This window comes from Cervus canadensis, chromosome 1 (genome assembly GCF_019320065.1).
Source record: "Cervus canadensis isolate Bull #8, Minnesota chromosome 1, ASM1932006v1, whole genome shotgun sequence".
NCBI lineage: Eukaryota > Metazoa > Chordata > Mammalia > Artiodactyla > Cervidae > Cervus > Cervus canadensis.
Window position 1 is genome coordinate 26,486,034 of NC_057386.1, and position 22,759 is coordinate 26,508,792.

A 22,759-nucleotide genomic window follows, 5' to 3' on the forward strand; every position below is an offset into this window, starting at 1 on the left:
GGGAGACGCCGCTCTCCGGTTCGGAAGTTGACGCGGACGCTTCCGGGTCACGCGGCACGACAGCTCGAGTCATGTGATACCAAGATGGCGGCGCCGCGGTAGCTGGATCCGGGTTGTGGCGTCCGAGGAGCCGCGACGGTTTCTGCCTTCGCGGCGTGGGAGTCGCCACGCTTGGCTGGTCCGTGCTGCAGCCCGTAGCCCCGCACTGGGCACCCGTCCAGAGGTGGGGCTGTTGCCGTGGCGGTGTGCTCGGGGGAGCGCCGGTGACCTCGCTGCGGGTGCCCTGCGCCCGCCGCGGCCGCGGGAGGAGGCGAAGGGCAACCAGTCTCCTGGGTCTTCCTGATCTGCGGAGTTCCTGAGGCCTCCGGAAGCCTTGAAGGAGCCACACCTTTGAGGGGCTGCGGGAGCTTGAACCTCCGGTTTGTGACTCGCAGCCTCGGACCCCCTGAGGGCGCAAAGAAGACTGCCCCGCAGGGACTCTGCTTCCTCCTCCAGAGGCCTGGGTCCCTCCGCAGTGTGTCCTACTTCTTCTCAATGTTCTTCCCATATACCTGGAAATATGATCAGCGCCCCTGACGTGGTGGCCTTCACCAAAGAGGACGAGTACGAGGAGGAGCCTTACAATGAACCGGCACTGCCCGAGGAGTACTCGGTGCCGCTCTTCCCCTTCGCCAGCCAAGGAGCCAATCCATGGTCCAAACTGTCCGGGGCCAAGTTCTCTCGGGACTTCATCCTTATTTCCGAATTCTCTGAGCAGGTGGGACCCCAGCCCTTACTGACCATCCCCAATGACACCAAAGTTTTCGGTACTTTTGATCTTAATTACTTCTCTTTGCGGATCATGTCTGTGGATTATCAGGCCTCCTTCGTGGGTCATCCTCCTGGCTCTGCCTACCCCAAACTGAACTTCGTGGAGGACTCCAAGGTGGTGCTGGGAGACTCCAAGGAAGGGGCCTTTGCCTACGTGCACCATCTTACCCTGTACGACCTGGAGGCCCGTGGCTTCGTGAGGCCCTTTTGTATGGCTTATATCTCGGCAGACCAGCACAAAATTATGCAGCAGTTCCAGGAGCTCTCAGCTGAATTTTCCAAAGCATCAGAGTGCTTGAAGACAGGCAACAGGAAGGCTTTTGCCGGGGAACTTGAAAAAAAACTGAAAGATTTGGATTACACCAGGACAGTGCTACACACGGAGACAGAGATCCAGAAGAAAGCCAACGACAAAGGCTTTTACTCATCTCAGGCTATCGAGAAGGCCAATGAGCTGGCCAGCGTGGAGAAGTCCATCATCGAACATCAAGACCTTCTGAGGCAGATCCGCTCATACCCTCATCGCAAGTTGAGAGGGTCCAATTTGTGTCCTAGGGAATCGGAGCACACCCAGGATCTGCCCAGCCAGGCAGCCGCTACCTCTGACCTTGAAGAGTCTGCTGACACCGACCATTACGCCTGCAGACCCTCCTACACCCCGAAACTCATCAAAGCAAAGTCCACCAAGTGTTTCGACAAGAAGCTCAAGACCTTGGAGGAGCTCTGTGACACCGAGTACTTCACCCAGACCCTGGCGCAGCTCCGCCACGTTGAGCACATGTTCAGAGGGGACCTTTGTTACCTCCTGACCAGTCAGATTGACAGAGCACTCCTGAAGCAGCAGCACATCACCAGCTTCCTCTTTGAAGATTTGGTGGAGGTTGGCGACAGACCGGTGGAGAAACAGCAGAGCACAGTCTCTAAGCCCCATCTCTATGGGCCACCTTCTGAGTTTCCAGAAGACTGTTTGGTTCCTCAAGTGTTAATCAGCGTGGGCTCCTACAAATCCAGCGTGGAGTCCGTGCTCATCAAGATGGAGCAGGACCTTGGGGATGAGGCATCAAGGGAAGCGGCAGTGACGGAATCAAGCAGTTTTGACCCCCAGGAGAACTTGGACTACCTGGAGATGGACATGAAAGGGAGCGTTAGTAGTGGAGAGAGCATCGAGGTTCTGGGCACAGAGAAACCCACCTCTGTGCTGTCGAAGTCTGAGAGCCAGTCCAGCCTCACGGTGCCCTTGAGCCCCCAGGTGGTCCGGAGCAAGGCGGTCAGCCACAGGACCATCAGCGGGGACAGCATCGAAGTCCTCAGCACCTGCCCCTCTGAGGCCCTCATTCCGGACGACTTCAAGGCCAGCTATCCAAGTGCCATTAATGAGGAGGAGTCCTACGCAGAGGGCGGCCAGGGGGCCATCCTCTTCCAGGCAGGCATCAGCCCTCTGGAGTTGGGGGAGGCCGAGGAGGGCAGCTCGGGCCTTGCTTCGCTACAGACAGACGCTTCCTGCTGCATCGGGAGGGAAGCTGGTGCTCTGCTGGTGCCGCTCTCCACCCCAGGCCACACAGTCTCTGATGAGGACGGGGTCGTGAGCGTTCCCCCACAGCGCTACCGGCAGAAGGACCAAGGGTTCCACGTGGACTTCTCAGTGGAAAATGCCAGTCCTTCCCGAGACAACAGTTGTGAAGGCTTCCCTGCTTACGAGCTAGACCCGAGCCACCTGCTGACCAGCCGAGATGGCAGTAAGACCAGCCTGGATGATCACTCCGACGCCACCAGCTATGGGAGCAGCATAGCCTCCACCAGCTCTGACAGGACTCCCTCCTCTGTGCCTCCTGCTGGCCCCTTTTCCGAGAGGCACAAGAAGAGGGCGGGCCAGAACGCCTTAAAGTTCATCCGCCAGTACCCGTTTGCCCACCCAGCCATCTACTCCTTGCTCAGCGGGAGGACGCTGGTGGTCCTGGGGGAAGAGGAGGCCATGGTCAGGAAGCTGGTGACTGCACTCTCCATCTTTGTCCCTGGCTACGGCCGCCATGGCAAACCCGTGAAGCACTGGCTGTCCTCCCCTTTGCACATCACGGACTTCCAGAAGTGGAAGCTTATTGGCCTGCAGAGGTAACTGGTTATGGGGTGGGACGGGCCCTGGCCGTGAGAGATGAGGTGTTGGGTGGCCGTCCCTTGGAGTGAGGTTCACGGGTCCTGTGGGGGGCCCCACACCAACTCACTGTGTCACTTTTAGCAGATCCTTTCCAAAGGGACTTCAGTTCCGAAGTGTTTCCCAACCCTGGTCTGTACCTTGTATCAGAATTGTTTGGGAGCATTTTCTAGAATCACTTGCTCCTTGGCCCCACCTGCAGAGATTCTGATCAGGTTGGCTTGGTGGGATGAAGTGGAGTCACGTGGTTTGCAGCAAGGTTTGGGAATGACTGGACTTCTGGATCTCAGGTCCCTGCTGAGTCTCTAGTTCACACTGTAGTGTAGATGACTGAGGTGAGGTCTGGGTCTGAGGAGGGTAGTGGTGCTGGGAGAGGCAGCCTTCCTGGCTCCCCCCTCCACTGTCCTGTCGGCTGTGGGAGCCTATTCCTTCACCTCTTGAAAGCTTTCTGTCTCCACTTTCCTCCCTTGTGCTTTAGCAGTTCCTTTTGGGGTTTTCCACTCTGTTTGTCTGGCTTGAGGGACTCCTGCCCTTGAGTGTGCTCTGGGCTCAGCCTCCTCGCTCCTGTCCCCACACCTGCCTTTGCTCACCTGCGACATGTGGGTGTCGAGGAGGGCAATAGCTGGAGTTCAGTCCTGGGACCATAGAGAAGGGCATGCTTGAGTTGCTCTCCTGCAGTGGGCACCCAGGCAGGGCCCTCCTCCCTTCTGGGGAAATAGGAGGGTTGCGTCACTACGCAGTCATTTGCCAGATGTTTACTGAGGCTGTTAAGTGGCAGCTGCTGTGCCCAAGACTGGATTATAGATGTGTCTGCAGTGGGGCGTCCCTGTGACAGGCTGCCCTGCTCCTGCCCCGGCTGTGACCTCTCTGTGGGCTGGGTGTTGGGCCAATTGTGTCTGATCCCCATCTGCTGCTTTCATGTCCCCACGGGGTGACGACCTGCCCTGAGGTAGGCAGGCTGGGTGGCAGGAGCGGAGCCAGGCCCTGGGCCCTGGCCTTGGAGCCATGGAGGGTCCCTCCGGGAAAGTGGGAGGCCCGTCAGCAGTGACAGCTGAGACCTTGGAGATTGTCTGATGACTCGTGCCATGAGTCCTCCCTCCCAAAGCTCCTGAGTGCACAGGGGTTAAGAATTGGGACATGTGCCCCCAGAGGGTCCTGCTTGGGGGTGAGCCACAGTGGACAGGCTGGGGCCCTTGCCCTCCAGGGCACCTGTCGCTGGAGGGTTGACCCAAAGACCAGGAGGAGAGTAGGGACTGGCCTTGCTGTGGCTTCTCTGAAGGTGTTCCGGGCAGTGAGCCGCGACAAGGTGAGGGGCACTCTGAGGGGATGAACCAAGGCTAGGGCAGGGGTCCTGCAGCTGCCCTTCGGAGCAGGAAGGGGCTGCCTCCTGGGATGCACGTTGAACCTGGGCCCCAGGGGTGCTCAGAGCTGAGGTGGGTGGTGAGCCAACCCGGCAGGCAGGTCGGACACTGAGACGGGAGGCAGATCAAGGCCCCTGAGGGTCAGTGCTAGAGGGTCCAAGCAGAGGGTGCCTCTCTGTGTCCACGGGGCTTGGTCCCATGTGCTAAGTTGGTCTGGAATCTGAGCTGGACCCAGGACAGTCCCTGCCCCCCTCCCCTGGCACTCCTTCCCTCGCTGAGCGAATCCGACCCGCCTTCCCGCCTCTGACATGCAGGGTACCGCATGGGTTACAGATCCAAGTGTGCAGAAGCTCCTGGCACCATACTGGTCAGCACCAGGCTGGGGGTGAGGGCCAGGTGCTGTCCTGAGCACCCCGGACTCGGCCTTTGTGGTGACCCAGTAGCTAGGACCAGCGTCTGTCTTACAGACAAGACAAGACTCAGAAGTGAAGGAACTTGACTAAGTCACAGAGGAAGAAATGATGGTGCACACAGGGGTCAGGGAGGCTGGGTGAGGTTTGAGTTGGCATAAGCCAGGCACAGCAGAGAGGACCTGGTATTCATGCAGAGCAGAACCTGCCCCCCACTGGAAAGCTTGGCATGGCTTCAGGGGAGTCCCCAGGGAAGTAACAGCTGGGCCTCAGAGACCAGCAGAAAGCGGGTCATCAGGGCTTCATGGGCCACACTAGGATTTGACTTCCATTGTGAGGGCTGAGGAGCCGTGAAGATCGTCATGACCACATTTGCCTTCCAAAGAGCATTAGCGAGTGGGGCTGGCCGGTGCTGGCCGGGGCTGGCCTCTTGAGAGGGGGCCCCACCCCAGCTTCTACCCCTTGACCTTGATCTGTGTGTTTCAGGGTGGCATCCCCCGCCAGTGCCGGTGCCCTGCACGCCCTGAGCCGTTATAGCCGCTACACGAGCATCCTTGACCTGGACCGGAAGACCTTGCGCTGCCCGCTCTACAGGGGCACCCTGGTGCCACGGCTGGCGGACCACCGCACACACATCCGGCGGGGCAGCACCTACTTCCTGCACGTGCAGAGCATGCTTGCGCAGCTGTGTGCCAAGGCCTTCCTCTATACCTTCTGCCACCACCTGCACCTGCCTGCGCATGGCAGCGAGGCCCCGGAGCTGGCTTCCAGTCGCCAGGCCAGCTTCCTGCAGCTGACGCTGGGTCTAGTGCACGAGGACGTCAAGGTGGTGCGGTACCTGGCAGAGCTGCTGCGGCTGCACTACACGCAGGAGCTGCGCGGGACCAGCCAGCCTGCCCTCAGGTTCGACTACGTGCCCAGCTTTCTGTACAAGATCTGAGTCCAGCCCGGCCTCGGTGACTGAGAACTGTGACCCAGGGTTGGGGAGGGGTTGGCATGACTGGGCGGTCCTCTGAGCTGTCAGACTCCTGCTGTTGTCAGCGGGAAGGACAGCAAGGCAGCAGGCATGGTTCCCAGGTGTCTCTGGGCAAGGGTGGAGGGCCTGGCCCTCTGGCAGTGTTCCTTGGAGGAGAGTGGTTGGGGTCGGGCCCAGAGGCTGGGACAGAAGAAAGTCTCTGTGGTGGATGAGGGCAGCGGGGCAGAGCCCATGTGGAGGACCACACTGGTCTCAGGCAGCTTCTCTGGACACTCAGACAAGCAAGGTCAGGGGGTCAGCTGTTGCCTGGAGGACATGGTGGGAAGCAGGACGAGGCCCTTCACTCGGCTTCGTGGAGCTGCCCTCTCAGGGAGGCCCATGAAGGCACTGCCCAGTCCTCACCTCCTGACCAGGCATGGAGGCACCTGTCGCTGGGCTCCCCAGCTCAGCAGGAATGTGCGGAATCACTGGCACCCCATTTTCAGGTCTGTTCTCGGGGGTGGAGAGTCCTGGAGACAAAGCCACGGGGTTCCTCAAGGAAGAGCCAGCCCTGTCCACCCTTCCCTGGCCGGGTGATTCTACTCTGTCTTTTGAAAGGGTCTGCCGACAGGCTGGAACTCAGTTGGCAGAGGTCACTCCAGTCCTCACACCCACAGCAAACCTTCGCAACCACTTCACTACCTCGTGGGGTGTCGCGGGCCTGGCAGCCGCTGGGTCATATTCAGCTAACTGCCAGGCTGGGGTCTCCAGGAAGGCTGTGTGGCAGTCTCAGTGATCTGCCTCAGGGGCTGTGCCGGCCTGGAGCGTGGGCACCTTACGGCAGCTTGCTCTGCTGCACCGCCCTGCCCCCGAGTCCCCCACACCTTCACCCACCAGGACCCCCGAGGCTCTGACAGTTACCCCTGATGTATATATATGGATGGTTTTTGCAACCTTGAGACTTTCGTACCTTTTTTTCCTTATGCTGTTAGAACTCTTGGTGTTACTGCTTTACGTTTCCCCAAATTGTGATAAACACACCTGAACCAGCCACAATGGTTGCTCCTGAGCACGTGTGTGCAAGTCTGCTGGGGCCGCATTCCGTGTTGTTGTTGGCTCCGTGTCACCTCAGTCTGGTGGCTTCTCCCTGCCTGGGCTTCTGCTCAGGGTCTCCATTCCCACTGGAGGGCTGATCCTGCTCCAGAGTCTATGACTAAGGCCCCTTGGGGGCATTGTGTCGCCTTGTTTTCTCGGCTCTGTGTACCTGTGCTGTCACCTGTGTTCCCCCAGAGGCGTCTCTGGGGATGGCCCGGCAGCTTTTAAATGTGCATTGTGGGCACTGGCAGGAAGGCTGCTCTCCTGTTACTCCCCACTCCCCCTCCTCGTGTTCTGAGGCTGCTTTGAGGTAGGTGGCTGATTGTGTCTACTTGGGCCTCCTGGGACATGAGCTTTTGTGACAGCTTATGTCCAGGGAAGATCGGCAGGCCATGGGGCCCCAGTGACCAGATACAAGGTGACCACTGGCCCACCTGTTTTGTTCCTGGGCCATCAGCATGGACTCAGCAGTTCATACCTCTTACTTGGGAAGCTGGGAGGGGCAGCAGGTCAGTCACACTGGCCTCCTTGAAGCAAAAGTCCAACTCTGGAGAGTTATTTGTGCAGAAGCTACACCTTAAGTGGTCAGGAGACCCGCAGGGTGTGGAGGGCAAGCCTGGCTGGTGTGAGCAGGCCTGGCCACGAGGCAGCCACAGAGTGGGCACTCAGGAGCCAGTCCTTTGAGCTGTGTCTTCACTGAGAAGTAGCCTTTGCTAACTAGTGGTTGAACTCCAGCATTTAAATTTTGGTTAAAATCCAGCTCTGCAGTGTGGCTGTTTCACAGGCTTGCTTGATGGCAAGTATGTTTCTCTTCAGAGGATCTTGAAGGGGAACCAGGCCCTCCCTGCCCGGCCACAGTTCCGGAACCTGCCGGAAGTGTCAGACGTACCCGCAGTCTGAGCAGTGGTGGCCTGTGCAGCAGCCTGTCTTGTTTTCCCTGTAATATTAAGTGTTCAAACACCAAGACACTTAAGAAATCGGGATGTCAGCGCCCCTAGTACTTCTTCAGTCCTAGTGTCACCTTGGAGGCCCAGGCACTGAAACCTTGAGGTTGGTTTCAGCTTCACTTCCAGTCTGTTATGTGCACTGCGCCCCCGCCCCCCTTTTAAAGCAGTCCAGGTTATGAAGAACCTACTCAAGCTGGCAGTTAAGAGATTTCCAGAAGCTCCACACCCGCCGAACCCTTTTACAGCCCCTGGGGGTCTTGCTCCTTCAGTAGAATCTGATCCCGGGTCATTTCCCAGTTGGTTCTTTAACATCTTGTTTTAGGTCAGTTACCACTTGCAGAGATTGTAAATTTCACCCCCAAACTAGTGACAAGTTGCAGGAAGGCTGGTAGATTCTCCCCCAAGTGCCAGGGCGGCTGCAGCTCGTGACCTGTCCCCAGAAGCCTAGCAGTCCAGACGACCCTGCACGCAGCTTGCTGCCCCCTCCCCAGCCTGATGTCACCTGCCCGGCCAGCTGCTCCCCTCAGCCCATGATGCTGCCGCTGCCACGTGGTCTCCACATAGACAGGGGCCCTCGGCTAGTGGACAGCCTTTCCCACCTCCCTAGAGGCTTGAGAAAGTGCCTTGGCTTGTGCTGTGAAGCAAACCAACTGGCTTTCTGGCTTTTCCCCAGTGTTGTGATAGAAACTGCTAAAACTGGAATTTTTAAGAGAGAGACGGCATTAACAGACTGCAAAAAGGAAAAGCATCAAATCTCTACTTCTGCCCAGAAGGAAAACCAGCTTCAGCTAGGGTTTGAGCACACTGGCCCTAACTGAGGAGGTTTGGTTACCACTGCTGTGGGGAGGAGGGAGCAGGCTGTGGGATGGGCGTGCGGCAGCCTGGGGACGCCCCTTTGTCTCAGGCTGGGCAGTGTGACGACCCCACAGCCTCCAGAGGTGGCGGCTGCCCTGCCCACTGCGCTGGAGCCCCCACCCACAGCTGCGTTCAGGCCACAGTGAGAAGCATAGGGTGTGACAAAGTCGTATTTGTCACTTTTTTAAAGGCTATTTTATTATTGCATGTTCCTTGTCGTGTGTGAGCGTGGGTCCCCGGGGTGAGCTGGGCACTGCAGGGCGAGAGCACGCTGCACATGCATGTGCCCGCAGCTCTCGGTGTGGCTGCACCAGTTTAACCAGTCATGCCAAACAAATAGTATGAGACGTGTACTTTTTAAGAAATTAATTTATTTGAGTTGAGATATTTTTGAAATATAAAAATTGGTTGTATTTTTTAAAACTATAATTCTTGTAGACATCCTGTGGTTAAAAATTTGACTGTGCTTATTAAAAATGGTCATCTATGTTTTGCACTTGAGATTTGTGGAAAATAAAGTTTCTCTGGGAAGGTGACCTCTGGTTTCCTGATCAGGGGAGGGAGATGGTTGTCTGGACCTTGGTGGCTCCAGACTGGGAGAGGAAACCACACACGTCCAGCCAGACTCCCACCTAGCTAGGTGGCACCTGAACAAAATCATCTAACTTGGGATTCTGGTCGAAAGCACAGGCCAGGACGCTCCCTCCTCGCCCACGACATCAGGGCTGAGCCCTTGTCTGGCGTCACAGCAGCTTCTCCCAGCTGCAGCTCAGTGCTTCTGTTTGTCACAGTGTCGGGGGGAAGCCCAGGGGATCAAGAGGGGGTAAAGGTCGCAGTGTCTTCCCAGCAGCTGTGCCCATACTCGTCTGGATAATTAAGGTGGAATGGCTAAATTGTATTCCATTTTCCCATGATAACTGTATTTGCAGCTGCAAGAAGGTGAGGTTCAGATTTATACTCCTTCATAACTTGTCCCAGAAGCTTTAAATGTTGATTTGTAAAGAAGGTAAAAAAGGTAGCAAATTCTGAAAAGAGGCCTCTGGGAGGGCCTGTGTGGGGCCCCCAGGGCGCTGGGTCCCTGGGTGGGCGGGCGCTCCTCTAGAAGCCAGGCAGGCCAGGCAGCGGGAATAGGGTGGCGAAGCTCTCCACCTCTGCCCTGAGGGCCGCCACGGCCCGCTGGTGCTCCTCGGCCCCTGCCAGCTTCTCCATGAACTCCTTCAGGGTGGCCTTCACCCCTACGGCATCCTGGATCTGCAGGGTCAGCTCTATGCCTGTGCCAGCGAGAGACACGACTGCCCACGTGCCCAGCAGCCGGCCAACTGCTCTGCCGTCCAGGCCCCAGTGTGCCTCCCACCCATGCCCACCACCCTCTCTGCCCACGTATTCTGGGCAAGGCTCTGTCCCCTGGCCCATCACCAGCCCTGACGCAGAGCAGTCCTTCCCTCATCCCACAGCCTGGCGTGGCCAGCAGCCATGCCTCCCCTCACCTCTGTGAATGAAGTGGGCGACCTTTTGGAAATCTTCTTCCAAGAGCCCTCGGGAGGTCAGTGCTGGGGTCCCCAGGCGCAGCCCACTGGGCCGTAGTGCGCTTTTGTCACCTTCAAGATAAACAGGCTCTATCCCCCACTGATCCCCCTGAACTGAAAAGGGATGCATGGGCAAAAGAAATGGGCCTGAAGATACCAGCTCAAGTGGGCACAGCCCAAGCGGGCCAGAGCGGAAGGCAGAAGCCAGGAGGTGGAGCCAGGTGTCAGCTGCACTACGTTAAATTCGAGGAAGTGGCCTCCTGGATGTGGTCCTTGCTCCTGACACCAGGCGTTCATGTCTGCATTTGAGATGCATCTCCCACATCTTATTCATGAGCTGCTGAGAAATCCAGTTTTCCAGAGGGCCCCCCCCTCCCGCACCCACTCCTGCTCTGTCCTGGGCAGGGTCAAGTGTCTCATCAAGGGGCAGGCAGTGGGGAAAAGCCTGGCTCCTGTCCCACACAGCACATCTTGTCCCCAGAGCAAGTCACCATCAGCCCCAAGAGGTCCAGACAGGAGAGGACCAAGGATGCTCACCTGGGCAGGTATTCTTGTTGCAGGCGATGGAGCAGGCTTCCAGCACCTTCTCTGCCCTGCCGCCATCCGTGCCTTTGGAGCTGAGGTCCACGAGGATCAAGTGGTTGTCAGAACCCCCTGGAAATCAGGTGGGAGACATGGAAGGTGATCCTCTGCTGAGCACAGGGATCCCTCTTCCAAAGAACTGGCAGGGTGCAAGGGGGCTACAGCAGGTGAGGTCAGGAAGGTGACCCCACCACGTGTCCTGTGTGTCCTTCATCACCTGCTGAAGACCCAGGGCCTCAGGGTTTGAGATGATGCACAGAGGAGTTTAGAAAGGGAACCTGAGAATGCAGAGGGGGCTGAGGGCATATGGCCAGCCCAGAAGGCCCATGGCTGCATCCCAACCCACCAGCTCCCAGAAGCCTATCGGGGTGACGACCCCCCTTGGGAACTTCCCACTTGTCTCTAGATCCATCTTCAAGGCTCCCTCTAAGGGGCCTCAGGGCAGTGGGCAGGGGGCGATGGAGGTGCCAGGGTAACTGGCACATTACCCCTAATCCTGCCAAGGTGACTGTATCTTCCAAGTGGTGCAGGTGAGGATATGGAAGAACTTTCTGGAACAGCCCCTGGCCTCCCAGGCATCTCTCAAGCACCTGATCTTCCTGTGAATGAACCCTGCTTAATCCCCAGACATTGACTTCAAAGATGCTCATGGCCTAAGCTGACCCTTGGCCCTCGACCCATCCTCCCAACCCTACCCTCACTGCCCCCAACTCCAGTAGTCATGTGGCTTTAGGAACCTCAGATGCCCATTTGTAAAATAAGACCAGTGATTCGCAAGGCTGTTTCAAGGTTTGAATCCAGAGGTCATGTGTCCAGAGCTGGGAATCCTGAGTCACTCCAGAGCTGTGGCCACCTGCGCAGGCCACGACCTACTGCCACACCCTGACGGAGATGGGACGAGGAGCAGGGCCACCCCATGGGCTCACTTCCTGCTGTACCTGTGACCACTCTGTAGCCCAGTCCCATCAAGGCCTCGGACAGAGCCCTGCAGTTGGCCACCACCTGGTGCTGGTAGGCTCTGAACTCTGGAGTCATGGCCTGCTTCAGAGCAACCGCGACCCCTGGCAGGAGAAGAAAGGCAGACCGTGAGTCCAAGAAACACCTGTCTCCACTCGGGCATCCAAGCTTCTCAGTGTCATCAAGGCAGGGTTACATCTCCTCCTAAATAATCCCATTTTAACCCGGCCATTCCCTGGCTGGCCCTCCAGACCTCTCTGAGCAAGAGTTTTTCAGGCAGCCCCTGTCCAGCATGAAGTTCTGGGCTAAGATCGCCACGGGAGAGCTGCTCCCTGTCCCCAGCAAGGTGGACGTGGGACATGCTTCACTTAGCTGCCACTGCTTTGATGCAAAGTGAGGCAGTTTTCAGAGCTGAGGAGAGGAGTGGCCGATCCACCAGTTCATCCAGGCTCCTCTGTATTTATTCCACCCCAAGGGCTGCTTAAGGGGGCACTGAAGATGAAGGAGGATGCAAGCTACCTGCCTGAGTCCTGGCATAGGAGCCTCCAGTCAGCATGTGGAAAGGGCTGGAGTGGCCAGTGGATAGGCACCCCACCATCGCAGAGCTAGAGCACCTGGGCGCTGAGCTGGGGGTGTAAAGGGAGCCACCCCGCCCAGCCCAAAACCTAAAACTCGCGCTTCACTGCTTCCTCCACATCCCTCCTTGGCAAACACCGGTTGAAAGGGAAGTGACACCTTGACCCCAGCTCTTCCACCAACTGCCTTTCTCCAAAGATGGAGAAGTAACTCTGAGATCATCACAGATTCTCTAAGGCTTGTGTACCACCAGAGAACTGCTTCTGCCTGGGGTGGGGTGGGGTCGCGAGCAAGGTGGGGATCGGGCTGCCGGGGGGTAACAGCAGGGAAGCCATGGGGCAGGGTGCATTACCAGCAATGGCATGGTTGTGGGGTCCCCCTTGCAGGCCTGGAAACACAGCAGAGTTGATGAGCGACTCCAGGTTGTAGCGAGTCTCTTTGCCTGTCTTGGGGTCCACACTGCGCACTCCTGGATGAAGGACAACATGGGACATGGGACAGACTTCCCTTCTGTCTTCTCCCTGCCTGGACACAGACCTGGCCCGGCTCCCACTCCTGGAGCTGACACTGCGGACCAGGGAGGGTGCTTGCTCCCGAGGGATTAGGGGAGGGGGAACCACGCTTTAGAGATGAAAGGAAGGATGAAAATGTCCCTCCAGCAAGACAGGAACAAGGAGTATGCCTTGGGCAGTTTCTCAAAGAGCCGTCCAAGATGATGCCTCTGGAGGAGATGGGGCTCACTGGGCCAGAAACGGGAAAGAAGCTTCCTTTCTGAGAAAAGTTAGGGATCAGGGATGAGAGCTGCCAGCATCTCCACAGAGCTTCTTGTGAGCCGGGAACTGCTCTGAGCAGTTTCCCTAAATTCATTCATTTAATCCTCACAACAGCAATCCCAAGGGACAGGTGCTATTGTGATGATCTGGAGGTGAGGAAACAAGGCACAGAGGAGCTGCACAACTAGCCCAAGATCACACAGCGCTTCCGTGGCAGAGCCAGGCCTTGCTCTGTGACTGAGTCACTCAAATACCACCAACATACAGCAGGGAAAACAAATGTCTCCCAGGTGGGTGGGAAAGGCTGCTGGCCTTGGAAAGCTTAAAGCAGCTGGGGAGGGGCCTCCAAGGAGAAGCAGGGCCCTGGAGGCCCAGTGGGTGTTGGTGTGTCCAGCCCTAGCCAGGGGCTGGGCAAGGGGGTCTTGCAGGGGTCAAAGAGACTTGGTCCCCAGAGGAGGTTGTTTCTGTTGACAGAGCTTAGTCACCGGTACCACGGTTGAAGGACCGTGGGACCCTCATCTGGCTTCTCTGGAACGGAAACCCCAAACAAGGGCTCCATCATCCAGACCCCTCCCTACCCTCCTGCCCCATGACCTGGACTGCTGTGCTCTCACCCCCTGCTCTTCACGGGACCCTGACATCCCCCAGGGATAAGCACACCCTTCCTGTAGAAGATCATGCCGGCGCGGCAGCCCCGCAGGGTCTTGTGGGTGGTGGTGGACACCACGTGGCAGTGCTCGAAGGGGGAAGGCACCACGCCGGCCGCCACCAGCCCGCTGACATGTGCCATGTCGGCCATGAGGTACGCCCCGTTGTCATCAGCGATCTTGCGCAGCCGGGCATAGTCCAGGTTCCGGGAGTAGCAGCTAGTCCCTGAGATGGCAAGGGTGATGTGGAGTCAGAGACCTTGGCCGGCAGTCAGCTCCAGTGCAGAGCAGAGCCCCCGCCCCGCCCACCCGGTGTGCCTGCCTGAAAGCCGGGGCTGCTCCCTCTAAGGTTCGAGAAATTCCATCTGTACCAAAGGCAACCCCTGCCCTCTGCCCCTGTGCCACAGGGTCGGGGGGACAGGTTCCCCACTGGTACCACCCCAGCTTCACAGGGGCCAATGTGTCCAGATGCTTCTGGAGAGCAGGGCAGGTCTAACAGTCCCGAGAGAGACAGAGATACTCAGATCGGAGCAGCTCGGCTGTGCAGCAGAGCCGCAGGGACCAGCACACGCTGGAAGAGCAAACCTCCCGTGTGGGGGGCTGGGGCCCTGCCCGGCTCTCACCTGCGATGATCAGCTTTGGGTGGAAGAGGCGGGCGTTCTCCTCCAGCTGGTCGTAGTTGATGTAGCCGGTATCGGGATTCACCTGAGGATGTCACGGAGACCGGGCTCACGTTGCTCCCTCCAGCCACACGGGCCGCTCCGCCGGAGCACGCCCAGCTGATGAGGGTAAGAGGACTTCCTCCCCTTGCCTAGACCCCTCTGCTGCCCTCGCCCCTGACCAGGACTTGAGGGCAAGACAGGCACAAGTGTTTAAGACAGTCAGGTATTGTCACTCTTGGACAGGATGCCCTGCGGGGTCCCAGCGAGCCGTGAACACCCGAGGGTCCCCAGAGCAGGGAGAGGAGAGACAGTGATGGTGGGACTTCCTGAGGTCACTTGGAAATGAAGCTCCTTATTCCTACAGGCACAGCCCGTGAGGAAGCTTTGAGAAACAAGCCACAGAACGGAGAGACACACGCCCGTACCTTGTAGGGCATAGATTCAAAAAAGATGGACGTAGCAGAAATCTTCTTCTTGTCGGTCATGAACCCATGGGTCAGGTGGCCCCCATCCGGCAGGTCCAGGCCCATGATGCGGCCATGGGGCTCCACCAGGGCCGTGTACACTGCGAAGTTTGCTGGGGAGCCTGGAGGGGACAGACCGGGAGGCACAATTACTCCTGCCCACAAGGCCATCGATCACAAGCGGCTGCAACAGCCTGGCTGCTGCCGTGCCCTCTCCTGGACCCTGGTGTCCCTGAGTAAGTGGCAGGGACATTCAGAATAGGGGTGGGGTGCCCAGGAGGCATGCGTGCAGTAGGCAGTTGAGGGGGATGGGGGTGAGACCTCATCTCCCCCATCTGGCAGGGTGTCCTGCTTATACTCTCCCTTTCAGGGAGCCCCAGGAGGCTGGCAGGAAGGGGGCCACCCAGGCCTGTCTGGACCTGGCCATTACCTGAGTAAGGCTGGACGTTGACCCCCCAGCACTGGGGGTCCAGGCCATAGACCTGCAGCGCTCGCTTCTGACAGAGGACCTCTAGCTCATCGATGAACTCCGTCCCACCGTAGTACCTGCGAAGGAAGGTAGGAGGTATGGGCCCACTGGCGCCACCTCTGCGTGCAGGACAGAGGCCAGGCTCCTGGTGGGATGAAGGAGCAAGGGTGAGAACACGCACCCTGAACCCACGAGATGGCTTCCACCAGGCCCAGGTGGCCGTGTCTCGCCATCCGTGGGGAGGTCTGGCCCCGTATCTCGGATGAACCCTGAGGACACTGTCACAGCCATGTGATGGCCTGTGCCAGCTGCCCAGGGGTCAGTTCATAGCATGTGGAGCAGGACAGCGATTGCCAGAAGCTGGGAGAGGGAGTTACTGGTTTGGGGGGATTTACTTTGCATTTCTAATAAAATTTTATTTCTTATTTAATAATTGCATATCACAATGTATCATGCATTTATGTTTTTTTATTATTTGTGACTAGTTTTGGCCTGGGACGGAAGCCATGCTCTTCAAGTCGACTTGACCTGCCAGAGAATGGGTGCCCCTCTCTCCTGCCGTTGTCATGGGAACAGAGCTGGGGGCAGGGGTGGTGTGCCATGGTCACCATGCCCTCAGTCCCAGCAAGAAGCAGCAAGACTGCAGCACCACATCTCTGAACAGAGGCACCAAAGTATCTCCTCCAAGGTCAACTAGAAACACTAGGACCCCGGGAAGCCTGGGGTTTGAACACAAGCTGGGTGTCCCACAATTCCACTTGGTTCCCATACTGACCACCCAGAGTCAGTGCGGGCCCACATGCTGAGGGCTCAGGCCCACAAGACCGCCCCCCACTTCAGATGCCAAAGGCAAGTCCCTGGTCACTGGGCCACCAGCACTGCTACCCCAGTTGGCTACAAATGATCCCCTCAGTTTCAGTAATTCACTTGAAAAACTCAAGACTCAGGAAAGCGCCTCACTCGTGATCCCTGGTCTATTGTGAAGGACTCAATTTGTGAACAGGACAAGGTTCAGGAGGGCTTGTGACCCTACAACCCCCTTCCAGGGGGATGGGTGTGGGGGTCCAAAAATTATGACCCTCTAATCAGTGTAGAACGGCAGGTGACCCTCCCTTTTCCATGTCCTCTGGGGACACAAGTGAGCAATTTTGCAAAAACCACATGTTAAACTCTGTCACCACCATCTCTGCCTGATGACAACTGTAAAAAACACAAATGAATATGACTCCTGGTTCTCAGGAGGAGGAGCTGACCGAAGTCTCTTGTAGGTAAACCCAGCATTTAAAACGCTGACACGGCTTCCAGTGTGTCAGGTCAGCCTCACCTTGGGGTCCCTGCTCGCACAACCTTCCCCTGGAGGCTCAGCCACAGCCAGCAGCTGCTCCTTCGGGCCTGGCTGTTATTCTAGGAAGGCCCAGGGGGACTGTGCAAGTGACCCCAAGTATCTTGCCCCCAGAACATGGGTGCCACCACCCGCTAGGAATCACAAGAGAGGAGGGGACAGGAGGCCCTGCCACTGAGAACCTGATTGTTTTCTGAAATGTCCACTCCCTTCCTGGGAGGCAGGCCTGGATGACACTCACATACCTCTGGCCTGGGTACCCCTCAGAGTACTTGTTGTTCAGGCAAGACCCTAGGGCCTCCAGAACAGCCCGGCTGGCGAAGTTCTCAGAGGCGATCAGCTCCAGTCCAACCCTCTGCCGGTTACTCTCCTTCTTAATGATGTTGTAAACCTGACAAAAGAAAACAGGCATGGGGACACTGCAGTTTAACATCTGCTCTGATCCGAGCAATAACCGAGTAAAGAGAAGAGACGCTTATACTTTCATATTTTGCCCTCAGAAGCCAAGTGTAACCAGACTAAGATGACTCCCACAGCACCTAAGGAACAGAGGAAATCCTCCTCAAAGCTTTTAGCACATGGGAAGGAATTAATAGAAAGTGAATTAAGGAGAACAAAACGATGGAAGAGAAGATGATCCTTAAAACATACCACAAAATTTTAAAATTCTGCGCCATCTTGTTATTTTCCCTCCTGAACCTTGTTCCTTATTCCTTTCCTTAAAATAACAGATACCTAGATGAATCCACAGAGACAGAAAATAGACCAGTTTGGGTTGGGAATCTGGGGGATGGGGGGCAATTGCTAATGGGTTTGAGGTTTCTTTTGGGGGGATTAAAATGTTCTAAAAGCGATCATGAATACACTAAAAATCACTGAATTGTGTACTTTAAATGGGCAACTTGTATGTTAAGTGCATTCACTTATCTCATGTGTAAAGCTGTTGTGAAAATACGTAAATAAAAGATGTTTCTAGAAATGCTCCCCTGAACTGTAAGGAGACGGTCAAGTCTCAGTGACCCCACCCTTTCCCCTTTCCTCAGCAGCAGCCAGCACACTGCTCTTCACAGAAACTCAGATTTAAATGCACCCTCAAAGGACTTTCAGCCACTTTGCAGCCACTGCCTATAAACCTGTCCTGTATCCAAACCACAAGGCTGTCCCAAACACAGCTCATTTCTGGTGAGAATCAAAGGCCTGAACAAGGACTTCCAACAGCCGAACTTGCGAGAACACCCACAGCCTCACCTCAACATCGCTGTCCTTCAGGGGCTGTGCCAGCATCTTCTCATGCGAGGACCACAAATCGGCATCCCTGGGTGCCCTGTTGACTTGAGCTGCCATTGTGCTGGTTCAGAGGAGCCTAAAAATGGAAAAACTTCAAATATTAAACTCAGTCACAGCTCATAGCCACCTGTCAGTTCCCAAGTTGCTGAAGTACTGACACACATGTGGGCCTTGTCCCAGAACCGCCTGGAGGGCATGAGGGCTCTGCTGCAGATCGACCACGTGGGACCACCTGTGGATCCCTGCAGGTCACTGGCTCCGCAGGAGACCCACCCTCCTTGCCTCGAGGCTGCTCCAGCCTCGGGGAACCCAGCACCCCCTCTTCCTACCTGAACTTCTCCTGGTTGTGGCTTAGCTTTCCAACTAAGCCAGCTTCCTGAAGGCAAGGGCTGGTGGTTACTTTTTTAAAAATTTCCCACAGTACCCGGCACAGCCATATGAGAGTAATATTTGCCAAATGAACAAGTAAATTGCTGACTTATGTATTACTTTTTCTATTTCTCAAGTAATGAAAATGAGACTCAGAAAAGTATCTTAGTGGAGAGCTGCACAGCCCACCGGCCTTGGAGGAGAGCCTCAAACCACGCACAGGCTCCACCACCTGGTGTCCCGTGGCTGGGGCTGCAGGTAAACTGCATGCTCTGGGTTGACCCTGGGCCTCTGGTAAGGACCACGGGCAGAGGTACACGCCTGGACTCGGCATCATCACAATACAGCAGGCTCGTGTCTCCACATACGTGCCCACAAAGAACAAGAGTCTGAGCTCAGTGGTATCTCAGCTAAAGGGACAGCGTAAATGTTTACAGGAACTGACCTCCTTTAATCGATGGTTGGCAACTTTTCAGTACTTTCTATTAATTAGATAAGCTTTCATTTCAAATTCATTCCCTTAACAGTTACTTATCGAGGCCCTTCCCTTCAGCAGCCACAGATCGGGACTGGGAACACAGTGGGACCCAAACAGACCGAACCTTCATGGAGCTTCCTGGGGGAAGGTGAGCAGGAAACAGTGAGCACACTAAATGCAGACAGATAACCAGGCCGACAAGGACAAGCGCTGGGGGCAGGTCGACTTGGAGGGTGGTGACTAGAGGAGAGGACACTAGGCTGAGAAGGGGCCCATCAGACGCAGTCTCCCGAGAGCACCGTGAGAATATAAATAATTATACACACACACAGGTCCCTGCGATTTCCTAGTGACAGGAGCATCTCTTGTTCCAATGATGCAACTCAGGGTGGGAGGCTCCCAAGTTGGGGCTGTTCCCAGAAAGACCAGGCCATGATGAGAAGCATTTTCAGCCGCCTCAACTCCTCCAGAGAGGGAAGGGGGCTGGAAATGGAGTTAATGACTCCCTCACAGGGTTCAGGAAGCTTCCGGGTGGTGCACCCCAACTCCACGGGAACCCTCCCAGCCCTTTCCCTGAACATCTCTCTCTTCCTCTGGCTGCTTATCTGTGTCCTTTGTCATATCCTTTAATGAACTGGTGAACATAAGTTAGTGTCTGCCTGGATTCTGAGAGATCTTCTAGAACATGTTCGAGTCCAAGGAGGGTCCTGGGAGCCAAGTCTGACAGGAGCTGTGGGTCTCCTGGGGACTGATACTTGTGACTGGCATCTGCAGTGGGGAGGGGCAGCTGTCTGGTAAGACTAACCTGCGGGGTCTGTGCTCACTCTGGCTCACATCAGAACTGAGCTGAAATGAGCAACACCACCTGGTGGGGCAGAACTGCTGGGTGAGGGAAAGCCACCTGGTCGTCTGGTGTCACAGGTGCCATCAACAGCAGTTGGGAGAGTGAAGAGCAGACACAGCAGGAAAAGCATGGTTCTCCTGCACAAGTGCACATGCAGTATCACTTGTTAGACACATATACCCGCTAAATAAATGAGCCACACAATCCCCAGTCACAGTATCCTCCTTACTCTCTGGAGAAGCAAATATCTACCAGCAGGAAGCTTTAACCAGGAAATCCCAAACTGGGGTTTTTTAAGCAGCCATTATTTTAACATGAGCACAATGGAATCAGAAACACAGCCACTCCCACAAAACCAGCAGTGAGTGCAGAACTTAGGCCACAAATGCATCTGAGGCAGAAGTGGCTCCAGCCCCGGTGCCAGGGCCTCCGCCACACTCCCCCAGAGTTGCAGGGAGACGAGGTGGTCTGGGCACCTGGCTGATGGCTCCTCTGAACTCAATGGCTGCTTCCCACATGCCCTCAGCAGGTGGTGGCAAACCCACAGAAAACCAGAGACCAAACGGGTACACTCATCCTACAGTCTTTTCAAAGAGAAAAGTTTCTTTGAAATTCCAACTGCTCAGTGTTAAAAAGGATTCGAGAAACACAGAGCAAGTATTTCTCAACCACCAAATAAATAACTAAAGTCCCTTTGGAATGCCTTCTCCCCCCTCTCCCAGGAAAGTTAGATCTGCATCAGCTCCTAGAGGCACTCAGATCCGCTCTGCTCTACCTCCACCTGTGGTCTCAGCATCTCCTGTAGCATTGCCACCCGCAGCCCTTTGCCCTCATAGCAAACTCTTTCTTTTATGGTCACACCGCAAAACATGTGGGATCTTTCGGAATCAATCCCGTGCCCCTGCTTTGGGAGCACAGAGTTTTAACCACTGGACCACCCGGGAGGTGCCAACAAACCCTCCTCTCATCTAAGATGCGAACTCAGAGTCCCAGTTCCTTCTCAACCCCTAGGTGAGGGCTGTCTGTGTGGTCAGCCCCCCTCCAAGGCTAGCAGGGCCCCCCTGCTCCTGCTGCCGCTCTCTGGGGGTGTTTCCCACCCTGCATGCTGTTACCACTCAGGTCAAGTCACCCCCACCGGCCAAATGGAGTGCTCAGTTCACACTCTTATTAAATCCACCCAAGCTGAGTTCTCTTTAAAGTTCTTAAAAACAAAAAGTCAAAGAAGTCTGAATTCTTTACTAAAACAATAACTTAAATCTGTAATATCTATTACAGTATAATGTATATCTTGTTGCATTCTAAATTACAGTAAGAAAGGCAGAGATCCTGAATGTGATGGTTAGCTCACACATCAACCTGGCAGGGCCTGTGGGGGACGCCCTGACAGCTGGCAAACAAGTGAGACAAAGATCCCTAGACTGTCCTCTTTTATATAGGAGGGAAGACAGGAAGATACACTGAACATCTCTCTATCCTTCAGGTCTGGATGTTGGCTGAGAAACAGGACACCTTGCACTTTTCTCCACTTTTTTTTTGAACTGTGACAGAAGTGCACAGCTCAGTGACATTAAAAACATCCACACTGTCATGCAGCTCCACCACCATCATCTTCAGAATGCTTCCACCTTCCTAAACTGAAACTGTGTCCCCATTTAACACGCTCTATTCCCTTCCCTTCCAGCATAGGGTAGCAACTATGCTAGTTTCTATCTCTATAAATTTGACTATTTCAGGGACCTCCTGTAAATGAGGTCACACAATATTTGTCCTTTTGTAGCTGGCTTATTTCACACAGCACAATGGCACCAAAGTTCAACTGTGTTGGCACACGTGTCAGAGTTCCCTTCCTTTTAAAGGCTGGATAATAGTCCACTGTTCGGAGAGACTACCTCTTGTTTATCCATCCTGCTACTCCCACTTCCTGGCTATTGCAAAGAATGCTGCCGTGAACACAGGTGCACAAATATCCAGTCCCTACTGTCAATTCTTTTGGGTTTACACCCAGAAGTGGAATTTCCGGGTCATATAGTAATTCTACATTTAATGAGAAATAAGCTTTTGATATTTAGGAGCTTTACTTCACTATCATTAACCTACAATGGATTCATTCGTTCCTTTCACAAATATTTATTAAGTGACACCTGTGTCTGAGGCACTGAGTTAGGAGCTCAGAATACAAGGGTCAACAAGACAGAGGCCCTGCCATTATGAAAAGCAGGATCTAAAAAAGTAAATAAGTTCATGAGAGATAACATCAGGGAGTGATGACTGTTAGAAGGGCAATAAACAGTCAGAGGGCTTGTTCAGACATGCCATGGAAGGCGCCTGAGCTGAGGTGGGAACTGTGGAAAGGAGCCAAGCTTGTGAGCCGTGGGGCAACAGCAAACACCAGTCCAAAGGCCCAACAATGGGAAGAGGTTTCAGTTGTCAAGGGTCAGAAATGAGGAACACAACAAAGACGAGATGAGATTCGAGGGCCTAAAGGCCAGTGCAGGGATGAGAAGATCCTCACCTTGGCAGAATAGAGCTCACAGGTTTCAAACTGTGCTCAAGGACCTAGGTCTCATGTCGTTTCCCAATGTACCTGTTTGAGAAATACCTGTCTGAAACTAACAACTAGAGAAACCTGACTGGAGAAGATCAAGGTTCCTTTCGTGAGAGCAGTGGACGTTCCACGGGTTCGACCCCTGCCATGCCCCACTTCCCATCAGTGAAGGCCACATCCAAGGGAGCTGTGCTGAACTCACTGCAGAGCCAGCCTGCAGAGTTTGACTCCCACTCTCCACTTCCCCCTGGCTGCTGACACCTGTTTCTCAGTCTCCTTGTGCATGACACAGGGATGACGACAGTCCTGAGCTGGTTGGAGTTAAATGAGGTGTAAGACACAGAGCACTCAGACAGGACCAGGCAGAGTGACTACTCAACAATCAGCAGCTACGGGACGTCACCAGTGGTCCAGTGGTTAAGACTCCGTGCTTCCACTGCAGGGGCCACGAGTCCCATCCCTGGTTGGGGAACTAAGATCCCACATGCCATGTGGTGTGGTCAAGAGATTTAAAGAGAGAGAGAGAGAGAGAGAGAGAGAGCACCTACTATTATTATTAAAGAGACATAGGTACCTCAGGGCCATCTTTACTACCTCTAAGCACCCCGGGAAACACAACCCACTGCAGCTGTCACTGTGTCATGCTGTTGGTGTTT

General features: G+C 55.4%; 2 protein-coding genes across 3 annotated transcripts in view; one reads left to right on the forward strand and one right to left on the reverse strand.

Annotated features, from left to right (window-relative positions):
- Positions 1 to 55: 55 nt before the first annotated feature.
- Positions 56 to 9,118, forward strand: SMCR8 (SMCR8-C9orf72 complex subunit). Its single transcript, XM_043472818.1, has 2 exons — positions 56 to 2,919; positions 5,217 to 9,118. Exons 1-2 carry the CDS (start codon positions 560 to 562, stop codon positions 5,668 to 5,670), a joined length of 2,814 nt encoding a protein of 937 aa, XP_043328753.1. The 5' UTR covers positions 56 to 559; the 3' UTR covers positions 5,671 to 9,118.
- Positions 8,934 to 22,759, reverse strand: part of SHMT1 (serine hydroxymethyltransferase 1) — a 26,224-nt gene continuing 12,398 nt past the window's right edge. For both annotated transcript variants that reach the window (XM_043472835.1, XM_043472828.1), the window contains exons 2-12: positions 17,829 to 17,943; positions 16,826 to 16,971; positions 15,200 to 15,315; positions 14,731 to 14,891; positions 14,267 to 14,348; positions 13,657 to 13,869; positions 12,576 to 12,692; positions 11,629 to 11,751; positions 10,646 to 10,762; positions 10,070 to 10,180; positions 8,934 to 9,853 (exon numbers count right to left, since the gene is read on the reverse strand). In XM_043472835.1, coding sequence (XP_043328770.1) covers positions 9,681 to 9,853; positions 10,070 to 10,180; positions 10,646 to 10,762; positions 11,629 to 11,751; positions 12,576 to 12,692; positions 13,657 to 13,869; positions 14,267 to 14,348; positions 14,731 to 14,891; positions 15,200 to 15,315; positions 16,826 to 16,971; positions 17,829 to 17,924 — 1,455 coding nt within the window. In that variant the 5' untranslated portion in view covers positions 17,925 to 17,943 and the 3' untranslated portion in view covers positions 8,934 to 9,680. The remainder of the gene's footprint in view (positions 9,854 to 10,069; positions 10,181 to 10,645; positions 10,763 to 11,628; positions 11,752 to 12,575; positions 12,693 to 13,656; positions 13,870 to 14,266; positions 14,349 to 14,730; positions 14,892 to 15,199; positions 15,316 to 16,825; positions 16,972 to 17,828; positions 17,944 to 22,759) is intronic.